The sequence below is a fragment of the Gadus chalcogrammus genome, chromosome 7 (genome assembly GCF_026213295.1).
Source record: "Gadus chalcogrammus isolate NIFS_2021 chromosome 7, NIFS_Gcha_1.0, whole genome shotgun sequence".
Classification (NCBI taxonomy): Eukaryota; Metazoa; Chordata; class Actinopteri; order Gadiformes; family Gadidae; genus Gadus; species Gadus chalcogrammus.
In genome coordinates, this window is record NC_079418.1 from 30,255,787 (window position 1) to 30,283,783 (window position 27,997).

Consider the following 27,997-nt stretch of genomic DNA (forward strand, 5'->3'; position numbering starts at 1 on the left):
CATGTAGCGGCCTCACTCGCAAAGCAGAGGATGAGTTGGTGGACTTATCTTGTGATTGGACTCTGAAGGCCCGATTCCAGCAGGTGAGCCATGTAGACTTTTGGCCCTCCCTCTCACGTGAGTATCCTGAGCTCACAGCACAGGCCATGCAGGTATTGCTACCATTTCCTACTACTTACTTATGAGAGTCATCATTCTCAACTTTGACTGCAATGAAGACAAAGTACAGAGCACGTCTCCATGTGGAGAGTGATCTTAGAGTCTGCTTATCGTCCATCACGCCAAGACTGGACAAACTATGTAGTGAGAGACAGGCACACCCATCTCATTAGTGTCACATTAATCTTCTTAATATGGGGTGCCTATTCATCTCTTTGTTTAAGAGTATGCATTATTGTCACCTTATACCAGTGCTTTTGCCATAAAGTCGCAGATTAATGCCGTTTTTGTTTTATTTATTATTATTATTTTTACTAGAAATGTAACTGCGCTATGTATGTAGGAGATACCTTTGCTGTCTACCTTCCTCTGTGCCAAGTGAGAGGGTGGACAGTACTATTGGCAACATTCATGAGAAGCGCAGCTCCCTCAAGGGAGAGAATGCTGAAAAGCTGTGCTTCCTGCACTACAACCTGCCCCTGCTGAAGTGGCAATATTAAGGACAGTATGACTGGCAGGGGCATGTGAATAGAATTTTATTTGGAAGATATCCATATGCTGTTTGCCCCACACAACACACATTACCTCGTTCCTTTACAGTTATTTTATGTTATTATTAAATATTGTTTTCAAATATGTTGTGTAGTTACAAAAAAGTTCTTATTCCTGCACGTTTTATATGCTTTTCCATTTTTTTAAATAATCGTCAGATTTAATCGTAATCAGAATTTTTCTCTGAAAATAATCAGCCCTCCAAAATCAATATCGGTCGGGCCCTAACTTTTAGCACTATACTTTACTAGCCGGTTGCAATATTGTTGCAACACACACACACACACACACACACACACACACACACACACACACACACACACACACACACACACACACACACACACACACACACACACACACACACACACAGCTTTGATTCATGATTTACCTGCTAAAACAATTGTCTCTCAATGCATTGAGTATTTTTTTTGTTCAACAGTATATTGTCTGTTACATCTGATCGTTCATCAATATTTAATATTGTAAAGTTATGCCAAAATGCAATAAAATGCTTATTTAACACTATTGTGGTATTAGCACTGAATGATTGAAGCATAAAAGAGTTCAAAAGCATCTAACAGAACAAATAGATATGAGACTATATGATTACATTTATGTTGCGGAATTGATGGGATCCTTGAAAAAAATTCTGCCCTATGGGGGGTCCCCGGCCTCATATAGTTTGAGAACCCCTGACATTGATCACTCAAAAAAACAATGCATTAATTTCTCCGAATTAAATGGGTTAAGAGTTATTGTTCTTTAATTTCAAAAGAAAAAGGTTTTAATACCAACAATTCAAAGATTGTGCTGACTACTATTACAAATGTTTTGCCTAACAAAAGATTTACACTTCCGACAAAATATTTGTCGGATATTTAAATAATAATAATTAAATATCACGTATCGATATTCTACTTCAATGCAACTTTTGATTGGTACATTCTTTTCAACACCTTTTTCAGAGACAGTTTGATTTCCTGAGTCTGTAGAACATAAATTAGTGGGTTCAACGCTGGAGGTATGACCGCTGCAAGAGAAAGACTTATTATCCTTGTATTACGAGGCATTTTAGCGGCAACACTAAAAGTGACTAGAATAGGTAAGTAATAAATAATCACCAACATTATATGGGCACTGCATGTTTTAAAAGCCTTCATCCTATCTTGCACTCCAGCTATTTTTGCCAAAGCTGCACCAATGCACATGTAAGATATCAAGATAAAGAGCAATGGAGCCCAAATAATTAAAACTGGTAACACTATGGAAATGATATGATTGGGTCGATTGTCATTGCAGGCAAGTCGATAGAGCGGCCCATGGTCACAGAAATAGCTGTTGATAACAACAGACCTGCAGTAGGACAGTCGTGTTAGAAGCCCTACAACTATCAAGTTGACAAGGATGGCAATAATCCAGCAAGCAGCTACCAGTGAGAACATGGTCTTCAGACTCACAATGATCTGATAGCGCAATGGAAAGGTGATCGCTATTAGCCTGTCAAAGGAGAGTAAAGCCAGATTAAGAGACTGCATGGTGAGGATCACATAATAAAAAAACAAATAGGTTAAGCAGTTGCTGTACGAGATGTACTTGTGGTCGAACCAGAACGTGTCGATAACCTTGGGCACCAGGGCGGAGCTGCCGACCACGTCTACAAACGCCAAGTTAAACACAGCAATATACTTTGGAGTCTTGAGACTCTGGTCTAAGCAGATCAAGGCCATCACTATCCCGTTTTCCACCACTGACACAATGTACAGCATCAGTAAAAAGAAATAGTAGTAGTTAACATGAGGGATGCCTGAAAAGCCACTGATAATGAAGTATGCTGGTCTCGCAATAGTCATGTTAGACTCCATTTTTTTATATCCAAGTGATGTTAGAGAGCTTGACCAGCTCCTCTGTCTTTCTTTCGCTCTCTCTCTTCAGGTTCATGTCTTGGGCCAGCAGTTGTATGCCTTACTCTGACCGTACAATGTCCTCCTCATCTGATACAGACCTGACTCCTTCCCCTTTGTAGTCATTGGCTAAAGTACAAACTTCCGAGGACGGGAGGATGCACCTGCAATTGGAACGGTAGCGTACTCCATGACGTCACCACCTCAGCTCGTCTGTTAACTGTTCAACGGCCTCATGTAGGCATATACTACTGAAAAATATAAACAAATTCTATCAAACAAAACCCCAGCCTCTTTCATCCTAAAATACTATGTAGGGGTGTAACGGTACACAAAAATCTCGGTTCGGTACGTACCTCGGTTTTGAGTTCACGGTTCGGTTCATTTTCGGTACAACAAGAAAACAAAATGCAAAATATCAATGTGTTAGTTGTTCATAACACACTTTTGTGCTTTTAACAATAGGAACATTAGACAATAGAATAGAATTCTGCTCAAAAATATTAATACAAGATACTGAAATATAGAAATAAAAATAAATAACATTGGCTCAGACTGTTTCTTAAAAAAACTGCGCGAATGTTTTACATAATGTATGTTACTCACAGAGAGTGTTTTTGCTAGCATGGCGATGGCCCTGGGGTAGTTCATTCTTGACGGACACATTTTTTCTGTTAAGAAATACTTTATTAAGGCCCCGTCCACACGAAGCCGATTTCATGGCGAAACCGCAAAAGGTCTTGTACGGTTCGGCCTTCCGTCCACACGAAGCCGGTGTCCGCTGACCGAAACCGTAAACTTCAGAAACCACCCTCGGAGGTGGTTTCAAATCTACCCGGTTTCGTTTTGGATTCGTGTGGCCGCCTGAAACCGACTGAAACCGTAAACCATGACGTCATCGCCCCACCCATCGACCCTCTAGCCAATGACTGTTAAGCCCGCGGAGTCTCACCCTTTATGCGCATGCTCGCCTCTTCTTCTTATTTATTTTTCTTCTGGATTTCTGTAGCAGAAGCAGCGCCCCTTATGGGCCTGGAATGTGTACTACAGCGTTTCTACAGATCTACCCGGTTTCGCTTGACTCCGTCTTTACGGAAATACTCCGAAACTGGATAGATCGAAACCGTAACGGTTTCGCCCGTTTCGGCTTCGTGTGGACGGGGCCTAAACCAAACCTAAGATTAGGATAGATTAAGATATTGCATATTCAAACCTCAGACAATCTTATATACACAGTAACACATGACAAGTCTTTTCATTTAAAAGAAAAGCGTTAACCATTTTATACATTTCACTTTGATTTATTTACACATAATAAATGCCCCTGGTTATTTTTTAATCGTTTTTACGCTGTATTGTACAAATAGAATCATGTGCCAGGCTGTTTTTAATGTAAACAAGACACATTCAATGTGCAAGATGTAATGATATTGAACTAATCATTTGGTCATTCTGCCACATCAAAACATTTTATCATCAGGAAAAATGACAATAATATAATCAGAAGCATCCTAAAACCAATGTAGTTGGTATACTTACATACTTGCATGTAATCCCTGGTTCTCATCTCATCTCATTTTCTTCCGCTTATCCGGGGTCGGGTCGCGGGGGGAGCAGCTCAAGCAGGGGGCCCCAGACTTCCCTTTCCCGGGCCACATTGACCAACTCTGACGGGGGGATCCCGAGGCGTTCCCAGGCCAGTGTTGAGATATAATCTCTCCACCTAGTCCTGGGTCTTCCCCGAGGTCTCCTCCCCACTGGACGTGCCTGAAACACCTCCCAAGGAAGGCGCCCAGTGGGCATCCTTACCAGATGCCCGAACCACCTCAGCTGACTCCTTTCTAAGTAAAGGAGCAGCGGCTCTAATCCGAGTTCCTCACGGATGGCTGAGCTTCTCACCCTATCCCTAAGGGAGACGCCAACCACCCTTCTGAGAAAACTCATCTCGGCCGCTTGTACCCGCGATCTCGTCCTTTCGGTCATCACCCAGCCCTCATGACCATAGGTGAGGATAGGAACGAAAATCGACCGGTAGATCGAGAGCTTTGCCTTGCGGCTCAGCTCTCTTTTCGTCACAACGGTGCGGTAAAGCGAACGCAATACCGCCCCCGCTGCTCCGATTCTCCGGCCAATCTCACGTTCCATAGTACCCTCACTCGCGAACAAGACCCCGAGGTACTTGAACTCCTTCACTTGGGCTAAGGACTCATTTCCTACCCGGAGTAAGCAATCCATCGGTTTCCTGCTAAGAGTCATGGCCTCAGATTTAGCGGTGCTGATCCTCATCCCAGCCGCTTCACACTCGGCCGCCAGCCGATCCAGTGAGTGCTGAAGGTCACAGGCCGATGATCCCATGAGGACCACATCATCCGCAAAAAGCAGTGACGAGATCCTCAGACCACCGAACTGCAACCCCTCCCCACCACGACTACGCCTCGATATCCTGTCCATGTATATCACAAACAGGATTGGTGACAAGGCGCAGCCCTGGCGGAGCCCAGCACCCACCGAGAACGAAACTGACTGGCTGCCGAGGACGCGAACACAGCTCTCGCTTTGGGAGTACAGGGATTGGATGGCCCTGAGGATAGACCCCTTTACCCCATACTCCCGCAGCACTTCCCACAGTTTCTCCCGGGGGACCCGGTCATACGCCTTCTCCAGATCCACAAAACACATGTAGACCGGATGGGCATACTCCCAGGCCCCCTCCAGGATCCTTGCGAGAGTGAAGAGCTGGTCCGTAGTTCCACGTCCGGGGCGAAAACCGCATTGTTCCTCTTCAATCTGAGGTTCGACGATCGGCCGAACCCTCCTTTCCAGTACCTTGGAGTAGACTTTACCAGGGAGGCTGAGAAGTGTGATACCCCGGTAATTGGCACACACTCTCTGGTCCCCCTTTTTGAACAGGGGAACCACCACCCCGGTTTGCCACTCCTTTGGCACTGTACCCGACTCCCACGCGATGTTGAATAGGCGTGTCAACCATGACAGCCCCTCAACACCCAGAGCCTTTAGCATTTCTGGCTGGATCTCATCAATCCCTGGGGCTTTGCCACTGCGGAGATGTTTGACTACCTCAGTGACCTCCACCAGGGAAATTGACGACGAAACACCATCAACCTCGAGCTCTGCCTCCAACATAGAGGGCGTGTTATTCGGGTTCAGGAGTTCCTCAAAGTGTTCCTTCCAACGTCCGACGACCTCCTCAGTTGAGGTCAACAGAGTCCCCTCCTTACTGTACACAGCTTGGACGGTTCCCCGTTTCCCCCTCCTGAGGTGCCGGATAGTCTTCCAGAAACACTTTGGTGCCGACCGAAAGTCCTTCTCCATGGCCTCTCCGAACTTCTCCCACACCCGCTGCTTAGCCTCCGACACGGCAGCAGCTGCAGCCCTTCGGGCCTGTCGGTACCCTGCAACCGAGTCAGGAGTCCTCCCGGATATCATATCCCGGAAGGCCTCCTTCTTCAATCGGACGGCTTCCCTGACCACCGGTGTCCACCACGGTGTCCGAGGGTTACCGCCCCTTGAGGAGCCTAAGACCCTGAGGCCACAGCTAGCCACCGCAGCTTCAGCAATGGAGGCTTTGAACACAGCCCACTCCGGCTCAATGTCCCCAACCTCCACAGGAATGCTAGAAAAACTCCGCCGGAGGTGTGAGTTGAAGATACCTAGGACGGGGGCCTCCTCCAGACGTTCCCAGTTCACCCGCACTACGCGTTTGGGCTTACCAGGTCTATCCGGAAATTTCCCCCATTCCCTGATCCAACTCACAACCAGATGGTGGTCGGTTGACAGTTCCGCCCCTCTCTTTACCCGAGTGTCCAAAACATGCGGCCTCAGATCAGATGACACGATCACAAAATCGATCATTGATCTTCGGCCTAGGGTACTCTGGTACCAGGTACACTTATGAGCACCCTTATGTTCGAACATGGTGTTTGTTATGGATAATCCATGACTAGCACAGAAGTCCAATAACAAACGACCGTTCGGGTTTAGATCAGGGAGGCCGTTCCTCCCCACCACGCCTCTCCAGGTGTCTCCATCGTTGCCCACGTGGGCGTTGAAGTCACCCAGCAGAACTACGGAGTCCCCTACTGGAGCCCCATACAGGACTCCATTCAGGGTCTCCAAGAAGGCCGAGTACTCTGAACTGCTGTTTGGTGCATACGCACAAACAACAGTCAGAGTTTTCCCCCCTACAACCCTTAGGCGCAGGGAGGCGACCCTCTCGTCTACCGGGGTAAACTCCAACACCGCGGCGCTCAGCCGGGGATTTATGAGTATCCCCACACCCGCCCGGCGCCTCACGCCCTTGGCAACTCCGGAGAAGAATAGAGTCCAACCCTTATCCAGGAGTACGGTACCAGAGCTGAGACTGTGCGTGGAGGTAAGCCCCACCAGATCTAACTGATAGCGCTCCACCTCCCTCACAAGCTCTGGTTCCTTTCCCCACAGCGAGGTGACGTTCCACGTCCCCAGAGCTAGCTTCTGCCGCCCGGGTCTGGTCCGTCGAGACCCCTGACCTTCGCTGCCACCCATGTGGCTGCGCACCCGACCCCAACGGGTCTTCCCACAGGTGGTGGGCCCATGAGATGAAGAGAGGGGGGGTGCCACGTAGTTTGTTCGGGCTGTGCCCGACCGGGCTCCGTGGCAAACCCGGCCACCAGGCGCTCGCCATCGAGCCCTCCGCCTGGGCCTAGCTCCAGACGGGGGCCCCGGGCTTCCTCCGGGCCGGGTCACATCTCCTCTTTTTTCGATATTCATTGAGGATTTTTGAACCATTCTTAGTCTGGCCCCTCGCCTGAGACCACTCTGCCATGAGAGACCCTACCAGGAGCACAAGGCTCCAGACAACACAGCCCTCAGGTTCACAGGGACACGCAAACCTCTCCACCACGATAAGGTGACGGTTCCAGGAGAAGTTGGTTTGCTCAATTGTTAATTATGATGCATCAACAAAGTACAAAACTCTCTAGGGATAGAAAACATACTACCGTCAAACACCAAAAATAAAGATAAATAATGCATCGGTAATACTGTTCTAAACAATTGTCGTGCCATGAAGCTTTTTGAATGGAATTGAAACGGCGGCACCAGGTGGTTGTAGGTACTATCGCGAAATGAAACCGTCACCGAAGACCGCAGGGCCATGAGACAAACCCGATAACCTTGGGCACCAGGGAGGAGCTGCCGATCACATCTACAAACGCCAATTTAAACACAGCAATATACTTTGGAGGCTTGAGACTCTGGTCTAAGCATATCAAGGCCATCACTACACTGGTTTCCACCACTGAAATTATGTAGAGCATCATCAGCAGGTACAGCCTCAGGAGTGGGGCGTCAGGTTGGCGAAGGCGAATTTTATTGTAAATATATCAGATTAAACCGAATCCTTATCCTTATAACTGGGGGGGGGGGGGGTTGTCCTCGTACTGCCCCTCACAACTGACTGACCTGCTCAGGAGGGATTCCGATGGGAATCCCACTAGAGTTCTGATGTCTGAGCCAAGGCCTTACTCCATCCATGCATTGGATGGATTGATAAACTCTTTCAACCAGTAGACTGGAGTTCATGTCTCATATTATTTTTACACTTGCTTGACTTAATGTTTTAATTATTATTTTGTAATATTATTTACTTATTGGTTAGACCAAACAATAGTGGGAGTTTTTCCTCCCACTATTGTTGTTGTTGTCTTACCATCCAGGGGGATCAAATAAAGACAGTCGACTTGTACAAGTTCCAAGGATTACACATAAACAATAAACTGGACTGGACAAACAACACCGAGGCCCTCTATCAGAAGTCAGAGCAGACTTTATTTTTTTCTTCAATGTGTGCTGCAGGCTACTGAAGATGTTCTACCAGTCTGTGGTAGCCAACACTCTGGTCTTTGCTGGGGCGTGCTGGGGAAGCGGCATCAAGGCTGGGGAAACCAATAGACTCAACAAGCTGGTAAGGAAGGCCAGCCCTGTTGTTGGGCTAGAGCTAGACAGTCTGGAGGCATTGGTGGAGAGGAGGATGAGGGAAAAATTCAGGTCCATCCTGGGTAACCCATCCCATCTCCTCTATGATGAGCACTTTAAGCCACAGATTAAATTCCCCCCAAGTGCAACACGGAGCACTTCAGGCGCTTCTGTTTAAGCCATTAGGCTGTAAAACATTGCCTGACCCACCCCAACCACGGTTCCTTTTGTAAATACAATTTATTCAACACGATAATCATGTTGAGTTAAAAGCGCTGTTAGACAATGTTCTTTTAATAAAAACTTAGATTTTTGAGTGACAAAGATCACATTCAATCTTCTACGTGGGATGGACTAGGCGAATGTTTTTTTGTGGGGAAACCCGGTAGCATATTTTCGATTTGCTTTCAATATGCATACAATAAGTGACGCAAACACTTATTGTATTGGGGGGCACAGAATGACTTTGGCGTGAGATGGAGACATCTGGTCTCTATTATATGAATCAGGGGATTAAGGTTTGCCAAGATGCAGTGTTTCCCCTATATGCACTTCAGTACACCGCTGCTGAATTTCTTTTTTTTAACAAGAGGAGAGCTTCAGCTTATCTCTTTAAATTACGCACTGAGCAAAATAATATAACATTCCGGACGCTGGATATGCGCTTCATATCCAGGTCAATTCACGCTGCGAGTAAAGCATACACATATATATATATACACACACACATACATATACACACACACAGGCGCGTCGTTAGCAATTGAAAACATCCGGGGCTTTAGCCCGGGGGGGGGAGCATAATTAATTAATTAATTAATTAATTAAATAATTAATTAATTAATGTATAGATTAATTAAGGGCGCCCCCAACACATAGGTCGCCTATGCCGAGCGCCAGGGCAAAAATAAGACATTAGAATAGCCTATATAGCCTGCGTGCACCTACCCGATGTCAAGAAGCCATCGCTGCTCCGACGGATCTTTCTCCCCCAGCCAGGCAACGGCAAGTAAGTAGTGGTCTGCTTTTATGTTTCATTTTTAAGTTATTACTTATTGTCAGTGTAGGTTTAATGTTACAGATAAAAACATGCTTTATATTTAGTCAGCATTTCAGAGTTCTAATTATGTTTTCCCGGAATATGCATTCCTAAACTGTTCACGTCAAGTTCTCTTTAAGATCGCATGAGATGATATGTGCTATCGCGCGACCTGTAACCAGGAAGTAAACACTCGCTTGCATGAAATGATATGCGCTATCGCGCGACGTGTAACCAGGATGTAGATTTAAATAATGAAAAAATAATCTTCCCAGACTGTTTCTGTTACTTGCTTATGCTGTATGCAAGTTGTTTAAGAAGCTTATCTCCATATAAATCTGAGCTGTAAATGAATATGTTAATGAAGTCTCATTTCGACTCCTTCCTCCACTTCACTATTCATGTTCTGTTGCTTGCAGTTAACTACAGCCGCCCTTCCTGGGTAACGCCACCACCAATCCCTGGTCATCCATTGAAGCCATCTCTCTCACTCTTGCACAGTCACACTGCTGCCGCTTCATTCTCATTGTCTCATAATCTCATTATTATGGCTGCTGTGGATGCTTTAAAAAATAAACATTTTTCTCTTAGGTAAAATCAAACCAGTGGGATGTTAGATTGAAAACCTCCAAAGCAATGTATTAAAAATGGAAAGACAGTCCTATGTGAAGTTTCTTTTTTGGGGATTTTCAAAATGAGGTACCAGAATGGATTGTCAACCCACTGTTTCTCAACCCTCTCCGATTATTACTATGAGTAGGCCTAGTATTGCATGCATACAGTACTCACATCAGCGCCACAGTAAGCCTATAGAGGCTGCAACCATTTGCTTCTCAAAAGATTGTAGTGTTTTAGAATGAACAACCACTAGAGAGACAAGACAAGACTAATTTTGATTGACAAGTTGGCTAGATTTATATATGTATTTATATATTTTTTTCATTTATAAGAATGAAAGAATTTGTGTAATGAAAGAATAAAACAATGATTGATGCATTTTTGTTTGAATAAGATCTTGCTCCCGCGGCCAGTGCCAGCGCCGGCATTGCAAGGGGAGGGATATTACGTACATTTGCAGGAGGCGGGATAAGTGCGGCCGCTGTCACTCAAGGTTTGTTTTGGTTTGACGCAGACAGCATAATAATATTTTGACCATTAAATAAATGCCTTAAATAAATGCCGAATCTGTATCTCTCATAAAGAATATCGTCAGACAATGCCAAGGGATCGGTTTTGTCCCGAAAAACCCTCTGTCTCCGGAGAGACGCCTGTTCGAAAAGTGCGCCGAGGTCCATGGGAACACCCACAAATGGTGACGCCATTATCGGAGGAGGGGCTAGGAAGCTGCGCACGCCGATATAAGTAGCCGATCTCCGGGTAGACTCGCTGAAAAGCTGCTCCCGACCAGGTTTGGTTGCGTAAGTCACCATGGTGATACAGCGACGCTTAAAGAGATCGACTTTCATGGTACACCTAACCCAGGCTTTCAGCTCAACATACCTCGCTAACCCTCTAATCGAGCTTCGTAGTACAGGCCCCTGGATTGGGCTTTGCGGGTTTGTTTACCGGCGTTGCTATTGTTACCGGTCTTGCGTGTTCCAACGGTTTATTAGGTATCTAATAAATCGCTGTCTAATCAATACTTCATTCACTGCCTCTTCCGTGGTCATTACAATATTATGAATAGACTGCTCTGTAAAAAAAAAAAATAATAATAATTATACTAGATACATTTTCAGTCGCACCGGTGCGCCCAAATAAAATATTTGGTCGCACTACTCCGAATTCTAGGCGCATGTGCGCCCAAATTAGGCGCACTCTGGAGCCCTGTGAGACATGCACAATAAAAAAGAATTGCCTTCTACATTTTATTTTTTTATTTTCCCTTCATTGTACCGAACTCGTACCGAGCCGTGATGTCTGAACCGAGGTATGAACCGAACCTTTACTTCAGTGTACCGTTACACCCCTAGTAGACTGGGGCGATTAAAGGTCATATTTAAACTTTTTGTAATATAGACCACTCAAAAATACAATGCATTAAATTCTCCAAATTAAAATAAGTTTAAGATTTCCCTTTCTTTGGTTGCAAAATTAAAACAATCCCTAAGAATACAATTCAGTGTTTTTTTAATACCAAAAACAAGATGATTATTGAAATGACAACTATTTTAAATGTTTTGCCTCACAATTAAAATACCTATTTGAAGGACTGATTTGATCGAATTTACAAAATTACACATTCCAAACATTTAACAATAAATTGATGAGAATGTATGCTACAAAACAATATCTTAAATGACACTTCACATTGATATTCTATTTCACTCCAATTTTTGATTGCTTTATTCTTGTGAACACCTTTTTAAGAGACTGTTTGATTTCCTGAGTCTGTAGAACATAAATTAGTGGGTTCAACGCTGGAGGTAAGACAGCTGCAAGAGACAGACTAATTATCCTTGCATTACGAGGCATTTTAGCAGCAACATTAAAAGTGACTAGAATAGGCAAGTAATAAATAGCCACCAACATTATATGAGCACTGCAAGTTTTAAAAGCCTTCATTCTATCCTGCGCTCCGGCTATTTTACCCAAAGCTGCACCAATGCACATGTACGAAATCAAGATAAAGAACAATGGAGCCCAAATAAAAAGAGATGGTATCACTTTGGAAAGTATATTACTAGGCCGATTGTCATTGCAGGCAAGTAGAAAGAGCAGCCCATAGTCACAGAAATAGCTATTGATAACAATAGACCTGCAGTATGACAGCCGTGTTAGAAATCCTACAACTATTAGGATGTCAAGGATGCAGACGATCCAGCAAGCGGCCACCAGTGAGAACATGGTCTTCAGGCTCAAAATGATCTGATAACGTAATGGAAAGGTGATCGCTATTAGCCTGTCAAAGGAGAGTAAAGCCAGATTAAGAGACTGCATGAGGAGATTCACGTAATAAAAAAACAAATAGGTTAAGCAGTTGCTGTACATGATGTACTTGTGGTCGAACCAGAACGTGTCGATAACCTTGGGCACCAGGGCAGAGTTGCCGAGCACATCTACGAACGCCAAGTTAAACACAGCAATATACTTTGGAGTCTTGAGACTCTGGTCTAAGCATATCAAGGCCATCACTATCCCGTTTTCAACAACAGACAGCATGTACAACACCAATAAAAATAAATAGTAGTAGTTAATATGAGGGATGCCTGAAAAGCCACTGATGATGAAGTATGCTGGCGTCACAATAGTCATGTTAGACTCCATTGTTTGATGTCCAAGTGATGTTAGAGAGCTTGACCAGCTCCTTTCTTTTTATGTTTTTCAATCTCTACGCCTCTTTCTCTCCAGGGTAATGTGTGGGGCAAGCAGTTTTATGGCTCACTCTGACGGTACATTTTCATCATCATCAGATACAGCCTCAGGGGCAGACATGTGCAAAGGAGAGGGGCCTCAGGGGCCCAGAATTACAATTAATTAGGGCATTTAGCAGACGCTTTTATCCAAAGCGACTTACATCGGTTAATACACACATTGACACACCAACGGCAGAGTCAACCATGCAAGGCGGCAGCCAGCTCGTCAGGAGCAGTTAGGGTTAAGTGTCTTGCTCAGGGACACATCAACACTCAGCTAGGAGTGAATTAGCTCTCATTGGCTATGTTCTCCTCTCAAAATCTTAAGTTTTTAGAATGTTTGTATCACTGTCATTTTTACTACTTCAGATTCTGTTTATATAAACTTCACAGCCTATCCGCCAACCCAAACGACAGAATAGGTTGTTTGAATAGGTAGTCCAAAAAGACCCATATGAACATTTTTGCAAGGATTCATATGGAGCTTCACACATCCATACACACACACACACACACACACACACACACACACCTTGGTGTTATCCTATAAGTGTCCAAGAAGCTTAAAATAAGTCATCATAAAAATATATCCTAGAAGGTTGGGAAAAGAATGGAACAAACAGTTTGGCAGAGACAGGCAAAAACATAGGATTTTACTCCTGGTTTCTCTTAATTAAAGTCTTACTTTAGTCAAATTGACTAAAGGGCATACATTACTATGTTGACATTACCACGTAAAAAATATTTGATTTCACTTAATAGGCCACTCGACAGGTCAGGTCGTTGGGGCTGTGTCTCAATTCAGGGGCCGCATCCTTCAAAGGCTGCATTTGAAGACCGATTGTGTCACGGCGGCGCGGCAAGGCTGTCCCATTTCAAAGGCACGTCATCATGCAAGTGAAAGGGCGTTAACGACTTGTTACGCAAACTGGAAATGCTCCGTAGGCCCGAACCTCTCATTTAACAACGCTTGTTCGGCCTTCAGTTCGGCCTTCACGGTCTACGAAGGCCACACCTTCATAGACTGCGTCCTTTGATGGATGCGGCCCCTGAATTGAGACACAGCCTACGTGTTATTCTGTAGCCGTTTTTTGTGAGAAACAAAATATTGAAATATATTTTCCCGATGTATATGAAACCTCAGCTCTATTTTCTTTGGTTTCTCTTTACAATAAGGATACATTAATTAACCATTTATTACCAATAGTAAACACAGCATTAACATACTTAATAAACAGTTAACTAATGGTCTACCATTTACTCATGGTGTTGAGTTAATGGTTAATGGTGTTCATGAACTAGGATTTTAATGCATACATTTAATATGGTTAGTAAACCCTAACCTTAACCAACTACTCCTAACCCCTATGTTTATGCTATATAATAATGCTCATTACTACATAAGATACTTTTATAAATAGTGCTTCAAAGAAAATTATTATTTCCATTCATGTAAAGTGTTGCCTTATCTTTCTTTTTTTCTTTCTATATTTGTAATTTCTTGAACTCATGAAAAACAAACTGCTTACTCTGTACAAAGTTAATGAACTGTGTACTGTAATCTCAACTCCGCTGGGGACATGAAGCGTCTAATGAGGATGTTAACGAGATGTTTGTTGATACTGTTCCTACAGAATGACGACATCGTACACTCAGGATCCCGCACCATGGAGAATAACCCCACTTTTTCGCAAGCGCAGTAAACAGCTGATGTAAGTGTTAGACAAATTTATCACAGTTTGGGTCGCATCAGAGCTAGAAAGTTAGTTTGCAAAGAATAAAAATACAATCATATTCCAATAAAATAATACTCATGCATTTAGCTTAGACTGTGCAGTGACGATGGTCGACAACATGGAATCAAAATGGAAAATCAGATCCCACTCCCCAGTAGTCATATCTTGAAGCCACTGATCGAAACAAAGTGACAGTGATAAAAAATTCCCACCAAATGTTTCCAGCAAGTCATTTATCAACTCAAAAACTGATGATCTGTAATGTATTCATCACCCTGAACTCACAGGTGTTGGCTCCCAATATCCATTGGGAGGTGTAAGTGGGCCAAGGTGTAACTGTGCGTTCACGTTCATCAGAAGCGAATTGAGCTGCCAAATCACCGGAAGTCATTCACTTTCTATGGGCAAGAGCGACCAAAGCGACATCACCGTCAAACCCTACCAGCGGCAAAAGGTGAGCGACCAGAGCGACCAAAAAAAGTTGAAGACGGCTGAACTTTATTTACTTAAAACACTTGCACTTTTAATTTAGATTTTCTTTTTATTTCATTTATCTTGAGATGTTTTTAGTTAGATTTCAGCTCGGTGAAGCACTTTAAGCACCAACATTTTTCAGTGAAATTACCTTTCTTGTGCAAACATTCAAATAAAGAACTTTATGTTGACCAGATTCTTAGTTCATCATTTACAAGTCAATATTGCCTATATGGGCAGCCATTTAAAAAACGTGAACCTGTAAAACTGCAGTGTTGAATGCGATATGGTCGAAAATTTGGGTGCACCTAACTTTTGTGCTGGTGCACCTAAGAAAAAAAGTTAGGCGCACCAGTGCAACCAGTGAAAAAAGTTTGTTTAGAGCCCTGGCCTTTATAGACCCATTTATGGAAGACCGCCAAAGCCAGACCAACATGGCAGAACCAGGGCCAGTGAGTGCCAGTGAGAGCAAGGACACAGACCAGGCAGAACCAGGGAGAGCACCGGTCGAGGACCAGGCAGAATCAGGGAGAGCACCGGTCGAGGACCAGGAGGCACCAGGGAGAGCACAGGCTGCCAACCAGATAACACCACAGGCCGAGGAGCAGGCAGCAGGACACAGCAGGACAAAGACAGGAGGAGGCAGAAGCCAGACTCGCAGCCTTGATGAGAGGCTCATCACAGCCATAGAGGCCGTTAGTAATCGAGTAGTGGGTCAGAGTCGTCCTGGATCGACCCCAGGATCTTAAATTCCAAATGTACAGGATGGTGTATGAGGCCAAGTTTCGTGAGGTTGACCCGTGGGGTGAGGGGAACGGGGTGCAGCTGATAACATTGTGAGGGGTGTTAGTAAACTTATTACCCTTGCAGCGCTGTCAGCTGCACCCTGTTCTCTCTCCCTCACATGCTATACACACACACACACACACACACACACACACACACACACACACACACACACACACACACACACACACACACACACACACACACACACACACACACACACACACACACACACACACACACATCCATTTTGTGATGATTGGATGTTCTCGTTCACTCTTTGACATGTACACAGTTTTGTTTGTTTGTTGTTAAGTTCTCTCAAAATTTTTCTCAGCATTTGCTGACTTGTTCAATTCAACACAATACTAATATTTCCAAAAACTATAGCTGTTGTGTTTATTTTAAAATCTACAATGTTATTGTAAAATGTAGGCCTATGCTTTAAATGACAACTACCATGGTTCATAAGGTAGTATGCAATGTAATGTGTAGGAGCCATCTATGTTCACCATTTAGATGAGTTAAGTTATTTTAGCCACTTGGGGGAGTATTGCATTGACTGTGGCATCACTGGGAATTATGTATATACAGGTGAGATGATCAAACATATAGGATAGTTACCACATAATGTATTATTTAATGCAGAAATGGGATGGGATTTGCGAAACGCCAGCAGATTTTGAAAATACACAACTCAAATGGTCCTACCCCCTCTCCTTCAACGCTGACTCTGACTCCACACATTCCAAGTACATGGACGCGCAATCATGCACGAGCGAACACAGATGCGCGAGAGCGAGCCATTAGCTAGCTCCAGTAGCTACCGCAGGATAACAACAAACAGAAGCTTGCTCTGGGTCACAAGCTTTGAGTACGTGCACGAAGGGGTCGCGCGGGGAGCGGGGGAGGGGTCGCACAGTACGACCGTTTGATTGACGTACTTACTCTCCGATGCCACTCGTTGGGTCTGGAAATCATTGCGTTGATTTTTTCGAGCCATGCCCGTTCCACAGATGATTGACTTGTTTTCATTTTCATGTCAGTACTTCTAACTCAGTGGCTGTAAGTGGGTTATGGTAAGGATTCAAGTAATTTAGCAAAAATGGCCAAAAAAGAGAATTCCATACCCAACCTTTAAAATAGCCGTTTTAAATGAATGCTCAAACACCAGGTTGCCAGCCAACAGCTCCCTCATTGGAGAAGTAGGAGACATACGCCTCCCTGACACCGAGGGCCTCCCGTGTGGCGTTGTTGCTGCCTGCTCTGTGAATACGCTGTAGGCCAGCAGCTTCACGGTTTGCAGATGGTCCTGGTCCTGGTCGTGTTTTTGGCCTGGTGGTTTTCCTGATGAAGTTGTGCAGGATACAGGTCGCTTTCACACAGACATCCACATTGCTAGGGCTGACCCCAATGATTCCTCGGTACATATGCCACTGGGAGGTGAGAATACCAAAGGTATTCTCAACGATCAGCCTAGCATGGGACAACCTGAAGTAGAAAGACCTGCGGCTGCCATACAGGTGGGTCCCCGGAAAAGGCCGCATGAGGTCACGGCGCAGGGGAAAGGCCTCATCTGCCACGAAGACAAACGGCTGTTGTCCCAAATGATCAGCACCTCGTAGCAGAGCATTCTCTGGTATGCCAAGTGTGCCGGCCCGCAGAGCCTGGCCTAAGATGGAATTGGCCAGGACACTGGTCCTCCAGTAGCTGGCCACATCCACCACATGAAAGCAGTACTGTGAATCCACCACTGCCAGGAGCACAATGGAGTAGGTTCCCTTATAGTTGTAGTTTAGGGACCCTGAGTTGTTTGGGGCCCTGATAACTACATGTTTCCCGTAGATTGATCCAAGGCAGTTAGGGAAGGCCCACCTCTCACAAAAGCCCTCCGCAATGCTCCTCCAATCATCTGTGGTAGGCACTGGCATGTACTCCTGTACCAACGATGTATGCCACAGTACTAATGCCCCCACGGTAGCTGTAGGCAATTGTACGGTAGGAATCCCCCGTGGCCAGGAACCGCAGGCAAATGGCAACACTCTCCGCGGGTGGAATCGGGTGGCGGAAGTTGGTATGCTGCCTGGTGATCATTGGCCCAATCTTCGACAGCAAACTGTCAAACTGCTCCCTGTCCAGCATGAAGTAGCGCTGAAACCGGCCCTCGTCCAATCTCAGCTCATGCACCAGCCGATGGAACTCGCTGTGCTGAAGACGACCTTGAAGGATCTCGTAGACCCAAATACTCCTCCTCCGGCGGTACTGGAAAGCAGCAGCACCAATAGCGACGATATCTTGCGCATCCATAGTGATTTTGATACAAAGTGATGATAAGCGGGAGTATTTATAGAAAATATTTGCGATCTACAACGTTCGTATTTAAGCGGGAATTATTTTAATTTGCTCTCCATACCACCAATCTAACCAAACAATCGTGTGTAGTCATGCTTTAAACAAAACACGTTTTTGAAATCGTCACATACACAAACTAATCGACAAGACGAGGGATAAGTGACAAGGGATACATCTCGTCTTTTATCCCGCTATTCCCGCTATTCCCCACTATTCACGGAGCCTGAGGTGAATCATTTTTAATTAAATAGTCTAGATAGATAGATAGCCTAGTCAAGTCTTTATTAAAACCAAACGACACAAATCGTCGGGAATTCATTTAGGTGATTCGGCTCCCGCAGGAAAGTAGCCTACAAGACCACACAGAACAAGGGAGACAAGTCTGACTGGACACACACAAAATACCAGTCCTGAGCACGTATGCAAATTTGCCATGTATGCCAATGTCAATTTGTTTGAGTGTGCGATGAATGAGTGCAGATCATGATTTGCAGATGCAGATCAATGAAACAAATTTTAATTAGCCTACTACAGCACGCAACGTTTTTTTGTTCTTGGTTGTAATCACATTTTAGGAGGTTTTTTTTATATACCGGTGGGGAGGGGAATCACTGTCCTACTTGCTGTCGAAGCACTTTATCCAACGAGCAAAACCGTCTCTGCAATATGGCCAAAGTGTATGGGAGTTCACTCTTTGATATGTCTGTCTGTACTAAAAGCATACGGCTCCTTTAAATGCATCTGCAAAATTGAATTGTACATCATGAGCGACTTCAGCGACAAAAGCAAACAGAAATATTCGCAGCGATACTTTATGAGCGACCAAAGCGTCTTTGCAGCGCAATTCGCTTCTGATGTGAACGTACTGTAAGAGCCACGGTTAGCTACTGTTTTTTAGCGCTTTTTCACACTATGTGCCCATGATTCTACAGAGGCCTTCGACCTCTTATTTATTCATTTATATTTTCCGTTGGAGGTTTTTTTCCTGAGGCTATTTTCCTGAGGCTAGTGTTAATGTTAATGTATCCATTGTTTGATATGGAACTAACTGTTTTTTTTCTGAATATTTTAATAATATAGCAGGCTTTTACTATATTTTCATTAAAAAGGTGGACATGCAGTTTCTTTAACCCATGAACTTCTGTGTGTGTGCTCCTTCTGAGTCTACTACTAGTTTACTATCGCTTGCAATGATTTATGATTTATTATTTGCGGGAATGTGCTTGGATGCGTGTGTGATTGGGTTCCTTCTCCCCAGCGAGTATATTTAGTGTTTCCTCATTCATTATCCTCCCTGTTATAGACTTTTATACATTATTTTTTTGCCTACCAGATGTGTATTTTATTGACCGGAGAGCCCTTGGCTCCCCCTGTGGGACAAGAAATATAAATACACACGTACCTTGTCTACGTTCCTTCCCCATACCCCAGCACCTCTTTTTCTTTCTTCATCCCTGCAAAGAATAGAAACATAAAATGAAAAACATGGAAAAATAAAATAATAATAATATTAAAAGGACTGGAAAGTGGTCATTTTCAGAGTCTGTTTTTTTTCTTTCCTGCATGATTTCTTCGTTCCATACACTAATTCCATCATCTTAAAGTCCAAACAATAACCTTTTCTTTTTTCCAAAATCCTTTTTACTTTTTTTTACTTTCATTTTGAATGTCGAGTTGTTTCAAGATGCTGTTTCCCCCAGTTGTGGGTTTTGGTTAACAATAACAGCATTATTTTTTCCCCTTTCATAAATTCCATGTTCTTCTTACTACCATTTCGTAGAAGCTTAATGGCAGCAGCAGTTTTTGTGTGCCCCTGATCTTCCTCTGGCGTCGCTAGATGGCGGCATTGGACTTATCAACTACCTCACCCTGCCATTAAAACAATTTAACGAAAGACCCTAGTCAACTCGTATTAAATTATGTTTCAAAGTTGACGAAGATGACACGCATCAACGTATATTAAATTAATTAATTCATTTTCTTAAATAACGACGACACTGAGCTTCAAAGTAAAGCCTGGTTGACCGCGACCCTGGCTGGTTAAAATGGTGGCCACTTCGACGAGCCACCGAACGGCAGTCAGATGCCGTGAGGTTTATAACCAAACGTTATTCAAACGTTTTAATTGTTGTCAAAATGAGATGAAATAAAATTGTTTCGCCAGCAGCCAGACCAATGGCAACCCTGCCTTAGCTGAATCTCTGAAGCTAAGCAGGTGTGGGCTTGGTTAGTACTGGATGGGAGACCAACTGGGAACACTGAGTTGCTGCTGGAAGGGGTGTCGGGTGTTGGCCAGTAGGTGGCACATTTCCCTCTGGCCAAAAACATCATTCCCCGATGCCCCAGTGCAGTGACGGGAACAGTGTGCTGTGGAAGGTCCCGTCCTGCGGTGGAGACGTAAAATCGAGGTCCTGACTCACTGAGGTCATAAAAGATCCACTTATCGCAAAAGAGTAGGGGATTCCCCGGTGTCCTGGCTAAAACTGCACAACCAGGCTCATTCAATCTGGCCCCCTAATCATCCCCCGGTATAATTGGCTTATTCATTTCATTAATTCTCTCACTGTCCACCTCAAGCTGGTGTGTGGTGAGCGTTCTGGCGCCAATTGGCTGCCGTGCATCACATCAGTGGTGGTTAGTGAGGTTCCCCCCCACTTCACTGTAAGCGCTTTGAGTTTCCAGGAAATAAAGCGCTATAGGAATTCAATGAATTATTATTATTATTATTTCTATTAAAATATGCTTTCTGTGCTCACCGAACGTAGTTCTTCCATGGAGATGCAGCCGTTCCATTTACAAGTCGAATCTTTGGTCCCTCTTCCTCACAATGTGCCACTAAAAGCAGCAAATCAAACATTTGTAGAGTTCTCACAGATTGTAACAGATTAATTAATCTGAAAACATAATTCGTATAGAGAAGAAAACAAAAGTACGTTTTTTTTAAATCCCTACAACCTGGGACACTTCAAAATAATACCGGTAATAACGTTAGCTTTGTTTTATCGTTTACTACCACCCCTTTAATATAGAAAGTGCTAAGCTATACTTACACATGGCTGATCATGAATTAAATATTAGCTGAATAAATCATTCATACCGTAGGTTCAGTCTAGGTAACGGTGGAGTATGACAGCACTCTTTGGTCCGCTACTAGCTCACTTAGTTTAGCATAGCTTTGAGACTCACCCATCAAGGGTAGGAACTCACCCCAATGCAAATTTGAATCCGAAGAGCAGTTTGAAACGCACGAGCAGTTTAAATAGAGCGGCGAAATAACGCCCTTTCCGGTAGTGCCCGTGGGACCTATGAGATCGAAAGATATGAATGGGTTACAATGGAGAGAAAGTAATTATTTTCTGGTCCCAGTCTTTAAATGCCCTGCATTATACATACGTTGTTTGTGGATTTAAATGGGTTTTTTTCTGCCAAGAAAAAATAGCGCGAAAAAATTTGATATTTATTTATCTCATAGGTCCCATGGGCTCTACCGGAAGAGGCGTGACTTCGCCACTCTATTCTAACGTATTTTTTCAGGTACGGCAAGACGGAACAGACAAACACACCGGACCTTCCTCAGGAGGCTCCAGTATCACTTATCTATAACGAATCTGAAATAAAATCAAATGTACATTTTTAACTCTGTTAAACCTGCCTGATTGTCTCTCGGATTCGTTGAGTTGCAGTGTTTACTTTATGTTTGTCTGTCTTCCTTTCTTTTGACTATAGAACATCCCTGCAGAACACCATTTAGTTTCCCTGTACCTTCTTATATTAATCGTCAAATCAACTGAAAGTTCACACATAACCTTGCCCTGTTTCTATTCTGCACACATAACCTATATGGTTTCTAGTATAAAAAGTAAAAAATTATAAAAGGTATTTTTCAAAGTATTTGTTTAAGTACCCAGCACTTATTTGATCCTTTCTGTGTGTTTTAATATCCATGCATTTGACCATTTTATATATGTGTGTGTGTGTGTGTGTGTGTGTGTGTGTGTGTGTGTGTGTGTGTGTGTGTGTGTGTGTGTGTGTGTGTGTGTGTGTGTGTGTGTGTGTGTGTGTGTGTGTGTGTGTGTGTGTGTGATTACAGGGATTACATTAATGGGTTACTCCTTAATTTATCAATCTGTAGTGAAGGAAAAAGCTACATGCCACTCCATTGGCTTCCACACTCCACCTAGGTTGCTTCCAAGATCCACCCCTAGGTTGCTTCCCACTCCACCTAAGTGACCCCACTTCTTTTGGGCCCCTCCAGACAAAAGCGCAGAGTGCTGGGGTTAACAATCCGGTTTATTGTAATGAACCGGAAGGTTTGATAATGATGCATTCCTGGTGTAACCTTTACACACTGATTACTCAACACAGTCCAATCCGACTGAGGCTGCTCAAACCAGCCATCATTCACACACACTCCAACACCCTCCTTTATTAATTCTCATAACATTTTAATAATTTGTTAGATTTAGAAGTGTGTTTTATCAACCCGACAGCTTTGATGAAATGTATGGGGACGATGATTTGTTCCAAGTCATTCAGACCAGTAGTTCATGAGATACAGCAAATTGGGTAGGTTTGGAAGGACGCTTTTCTCCATTATACCTAACCCGCATAGCAGTAGAGAGAGGTACCATATTATCTAAGGATACTCACCAAGGGAAGAAACGAAAAAGGAATTGGCTTGAGAATAGAACCCTGAGGGACGCCACACAGCAGAAGGGGCGCTGCGGAGGATACAGTCACCGAGGTTGACACACAACACAGGAAAAGTAAAACCTGAACCCCTCCAGAGCCTTTAATGCCAAACACAGTGGTCTACTGTGTCTAGCAGTCCCTGTTGGGTCCCTGGAGTCAGTAGATAGTTAAGATCGTTAAAACTTTTTAAAGCGCCGTTTCAGTGTTGTGAAGGGTTTAAAAAACAGACTCAAGCCTCAAGAATGCTATGTATGTCTCAAAGGATTTCAGCTGTATATGTAAATAATTTAAAAAAAAGATTTCAAGGAATAAAAATTGGAGAGGTCTGAAGTGTCTGGATTTTTGATTAATGGTTTTATTGTTTCGTAGATCTCTTTCAAAGATTGAGAGTGGGACAACATCTGCAGTGTTCCCCCTATATGCAGCAGTGCAGTACGCCACTGCTGAATTTCTTTTTTTAACAAGAGGAGAGGAGAGCTTCACCTTATCTCTTTAAATTACGAATGTTATATTATTTTGCACTACGCAAAATAATATAACTTTCCGTGCGCAACGGACGCTGGACATTCGCCTCATATCCAGGTCAATTCACACACTTATGAGTAAAGCATAGAAACGGAGAGGAGAGGAGAGCTCCTTCTTATCTCTTTAAAATCCTAATGTTATATTATTTTGCACTACGGACGCTTCATATCAAGGTCAATTAACACACCTGTGAGTAAAGCATATAAACGGATAGGAGAGCTCCGTCTTCTCTTTAGAAACAAATGTTATTTTGCGCTACGGACGCTTCAGATCCAGATCAATTCACGCTGTGAACTGACCTAAAACGCTGTGAGTTTTACGCCCAGCGTGAATTGACCTAAAATTAGTAAAGCATATATATACACATATATATATATATATATATATATATATATATATATATGCTTTACTCACAGCCTGAATTGATTCCTCTCCGTTTATGTACGGAGACGAACTTCCGTAAAGTTGGAAATAAATTGGCAGTTTGCGGTTCAATAGACCATAAGTGAAACAACAAGTGCAAAACGACACCAATGGTAAAATTTCAATAGCGTTTCCATTATTGACTCTAGAGAGCCCCAAAATGTGTTCAATAGTGGCCTCTCTATGTCCTACTACAACCTTTGTGATGGGGAGAGGGGAGGGAGTGGGAAGATGCATTGGTTTGAGGCACAGACCTTTTCGATTCCTGTATTTGTGGTATGTGATTTTACTGTATAGGGTGGTTGTTGATATACTACATTTTTTGTTAATCAAATGTAAATAATGGTTTTAAAGATTATACTTGTAATGTTCAATCTCTCCATATTTCCCCTGCTCATAACTGTGCAAAAATGTACTGTTGTACTGCTAGCACACACGGAAAAAATAAACATTTCACCTCAGCTGCTGCACCTCCATCCAGCTTTTCCTTCTCCCGAGCCAAAGCGTAACCTCTCCCATGTATGTGCCATCACAACATTGCTCTTCCTCCCTTCTGTTCGCGTGATCCTACTTTCCTCCCTGAAAACCACCCACATGTTTTCTATTCACCTTCACTAGCGTGTGCCAGTGCTTCCCCCTGGCACCACTAGATAGCGCAGGGATCCATAACCCCTTTTGAGTACAGAAAAGATAACCAATACAGATGTTTAGCATCAATACAGCCCAGAATTTGCTTCACAATTTAAAGTGTAAACTGACGTGAAATTACCCTTTGGTTTGATGACAGGTAAATGATTGTATTAATCCAGTTTACAATATAGAATGACGACATTAAGGCTACACGTTTGTTGACCCTAGGACTACTGTATATTCATCAACAGGATTGTCACGAACTGAATAAAAGGAAAACTAGCAGTTTGAAAATCTGGCTTTTCCATTGTTTTAGTGACAGAGGTGGAGTGTCCCCCTAGATGTATGACTGGTAGACTGATCTACCGAGCCTACAATCCAAGTGCACACAATTGTGACATCACTGAAACACATGAAAAGACCGATTTTCAAACATCTTGTAAAGGCTAGTCACACTTCCACCTGGTGGCTATGTATCACCCCTGCAATATTATCTTGCACACCATATTCTACACCAATATATAATAATAAAGTACAATATTTTAACTACATGCACCAATACCTTAACAAACAGCTATCATACAAGTGTAGCGATGGTCAAAAAGGACCCAATCTGTCCTGGCTTCTCCAAAACATTCAAGTACCAGTTTTAGTAAGAATTACTTCTGGACTTTGCACAAATAACACTTTGCTCTTTCAGAATCAATGTTCGGTCAGTACAGTTGGTTAACAGTGAACCGCAAGAGTTCCTTACAAAACATTGTAAAGACCAACCATTACTTTACATTCCTGGTCACCACGGTACATAAAAGTGGACCTGTGTACACAGGTCCATCTGTTGCCAGGCAGGTTTGGAATGGATTACGTATGGATGACGCGCCCGGTACAAATTTGGCAGCCGGTACAAATTTGGCATGACAGTACCTCCTCAGAGAGACAGGGGCCATACCCCACTGGTTGAATGTAGGTTTTTGTGTTTTTCTTGTATTTTAGATTTTGTTTGCCTTCGAAGTAATGCATGCAAACAGTGTGCGTGCCACAGCGCATATGTTCCAAATGTTTTTTTTGTTGGTAACATTTTGTTAAGACAATTCATCAACTTCACAGATGAAGATGGATCAGTGCTTGTAATCAAGTCGCCGGCTACGATCGAACATTCTCCAGTGGATGTAAGTCCGTTAGGACTGAGATGAAAGGACTGAGATGTGCTCAGCATCTCCAACATTATAGATAAAACTACCATTTGCAAAAATCTGAGGGCTACGCAAATAGTCTGGAGGGAACTGAGGCCAGGATTGGTAGTGTTGGCTATGTAAGGCTGGAGAAGGCTATTTAAATATATAAAATATTTGTGCGAGAATCTATATCTCTCCAGCAAAAAGTCATCCGATATGCCAAGATGTCGAGCCGTGGTCTTATTAATCGCTCCCCGTGGATTGCATGAATAATTTGCGCTTCGATATCAACAGGCCTCTCATCAAAAGGGCATGCCATTGTGAACACATGAAATCTGCGTTGAACGCGGGTTTAAATACCCAAAACCGGGTTACGTTCCAAACTTAACCTGCGCAAAACCTGCTCCGACCAGCTTTGATTCAGAGCATATGTTTCTATAGTAACTAACATACCGTGTTCATTTTGGAACGGAAAACCTAGGGTTACCGCAAACCCTGGGTTAACTTACCCGGTTATGTGATAAAACCGGCTTTGTGGAATACCCCACTGAGCAGGTCAGTCAGTTGTGAGGGGCAGTATGGGGACACCCCCCCCCCCCAGTTATATTGATGACAGAAGGATAAGGATTCTGTTTAATCTGATATATTTACAATGAAATTAATTTATTTTGGGCGAGAGAACTTTAGCCAATCAGAGCGAAGGGACCAGAGCCCGGGCCCCTGAGGCCCCCCTCCTGTCTGCTCCTGAGGCTGTATCTGCTGATGATGACAATGATGACAATGTTTATGGCTCACTCTTTTATAGAGTGAGCCATAAAGTTGCTCACCCCAAACATCACCCTGGAGAGAGGGAGAGAAAGAAGAGAGACAGAGAGCGATTGAAATACGTAAACAGAGAGGAGATGGCCAAGGTCTCTAACATCACTTGGATATCAAACAATGGAGTCTAACATGACTATTGTGAGGCCAGCATACTTCATTATCAGTGGCTTTTCAGGCATCCCTCATGTCAACTACTACTATTTATTTTTACTGGTGCTCTACATCGTGTCAGTGGTGGAAAACGGGATTGTGATGGCCTTGATCTGCTTAGACCAGAGTCTCAAGACTCCAAAGTATATTGCTGTGTTTAACTTGGTGTTTGTAGACGTGGTCGGCAGCTCCGCCCTGGTGCCCAAGGTTATCGACACGTTCTGGTTCGACCACAGGTACATCTCGTACAGCAACTGCTTAACCTATGCGTTTTTTTATTATTTGATCCTCACCATGCAGTCTCTTAATCTGGTTGTACTCTCCTTCGACAGGCTAGTGGCGATCACCTTTCCATTGCGTTATCAGATCATTGTGAGTCTGAAGACCATGTTCTCACTGGTAGCTGCTTGCTGGATTATTGCCATCCTTATCAACTTGATAGATGTAGGGCTTGTAACACCACTGTCCTTCTGCAGGTCTGTTGTTATCAACAGCTATTTCTGTGACCATGGGCCGCTCTATCGACTTGCCTGCAATGACTATCGGCCCAATGATATCATTTCCATAGTGGTACCATTTTTTATTCTTTGGATTCCATTGCTCTTTATCTTGATATCTTACTTGTGCATTGGTGCAGCTTTGGCTATAATAGCTGGAGCGCAGGATAGGATGAAGGCTTTTAAAACATGCAGTGCCCATTTAATGTTGGTGATTATTTATTACTTACCTATTCTGGTCACTTTTAGTGTTGCCGCTAAAATGCCTCGCAATGCAAGGATAATTAGTCTTTCTCTTGCAGCGGTCATGCCTCCAGCTTTGAACCCACTGATTTATGTTCTACAGACTCAGGAAATCAAATTGTCTCTGAAAAAGGTGTTCAAAAGAATGAGGCAATCAAAAATTGCATTGAAGTAGATTATCAATATGTGATATTTCATTTGGACATTTTTTGTTAGGCAAAACATTTGTAATAGTAGTCTGCACAATAACCAGTGAATTTTTGGTATGAAAACCTTCTAACTGAAGAATAATAGCTCAACCCATTTAATTTGGATAAATTAATGAAATGTATTTTTTTGTGATCGATGTGACAAAATGTTTAAATGGGATCTTAAATGAGCTTATCGTTGTTGATATCAGATATTTATGTGTCCATGTGCTGCTTTGTTGAGTTGCATGCAATAACATTCAGGCTGATAATACACTTGCCAACAACTGTTATTCTTCGGGTTCCATTGGTGTTTAT

At 43.4% G+C, this 27,997-nt stretch overlaps 3 protein-coding genes and 1 long non-coding RNA gene across 4 annotated transcripts; 1 reads left to right on the forward strand and 3 right to left on the reverse strand.

Moving 5' to 3' along the window:
• Nucleotides 1-1,292: 1,292 nt before the first annotated feature.
• Nucleotides 1,293-3,323, reverse strand: LOC130386464 (olfactory receptor 2A12-like). The gene is made up of 2 exons (XM_056595401.1): nucleotides 3,222-3,323; nucleotides 1,293-2,863 (listed from the first exon to the last, which is right to left on the reverse strand). Exon 2 carries the CDS (start codon nucleotides 2,574-2,576, stop codon nucleotides 1,629-1,631), a length of 948 nt encoding a protein of 315 aa, XP_056451376.1. The 5' UTR covers nucleotides 2,577-2,863; nucleotides 3,222-3,323; the 3' UTR covers nucleotides 1,293-1,628.
• Nucleotides 3,324-7,591: 4,268 nt separating this feature from the next.
• On the reverse strand, nucleotides 7,592-21,613 carry LOC130386485 (uncharacterized). The gene is made up of 4 exons (XR_008896128.1): nucleotides 21,432-21,613; nucleotides 21,091-21,169; nucleotides 19,737-19,788; nucleotides 7,592-8,551 (listed from the first exon to the last, which is right to left on the reverse strand). It is a non-coding gene; the product is annotated as an uncharacterized LOC130386485 (long non-coding RNA).
• Nucleotides 9,459-15,618, reverse strand: LOC130386467 (olfactory receptor 2A12-like). The gene has a single exon (XM_056595403.1). It carries the CDS (start codon nucleotides 12,895-12,897, stop codon nucleotides 11,950-11,952), a length of 948 nt encoding a protein of 315 aa, XP_056451378.1. The 5' UTR covers nucleotides 12,898-15,618; the 3' UTR covers nucleotides 9,459-11,949.
• A 5,044-nt stretch (nucleotides 21,614-26,657) lies between the features above and the next one.
• Nucleotides 26,658-27,666, forward strand: LOC130386380 (olfactory receptor 2A12-like). The gene has a single exon (XM_056595266.1). It carries the CDS (start codon nucleotides 26,719-26,721, stop codon nucleotides 27,664-27,666), a length of 948 nt encoding a protein of 315 aa, XP_056451241.1. The 5' UTR covers nucleotides 26,658-26,718.
• Nucleotides 27,667-27,997: the final 331 nt, after the last annotated feature.

Bases quoted from the DNA above. Each gene is read 5' to 3' on its own strand.
- LOC130386464 (XM_056595401.1), bottom strand. From the start codon at position 2,576: ATGGAGTCTAACATGACTATTGCGAGACCAGCATACTTCATTATCAGT.
- LOC130386467 (XM_056595403.1), bottom strand. From the start codon at position 12,897: ATGGAGTCTAACATGACTATTGTGACGCCAGCATACTTCATCATCAGT.
- LOC130386380 (XM_056595266.1), top strand. From the start codon at position 26,719: ATGGAGTCTAACATGACTATTGTGAGGCCAGCATACTTCATTATCAGT.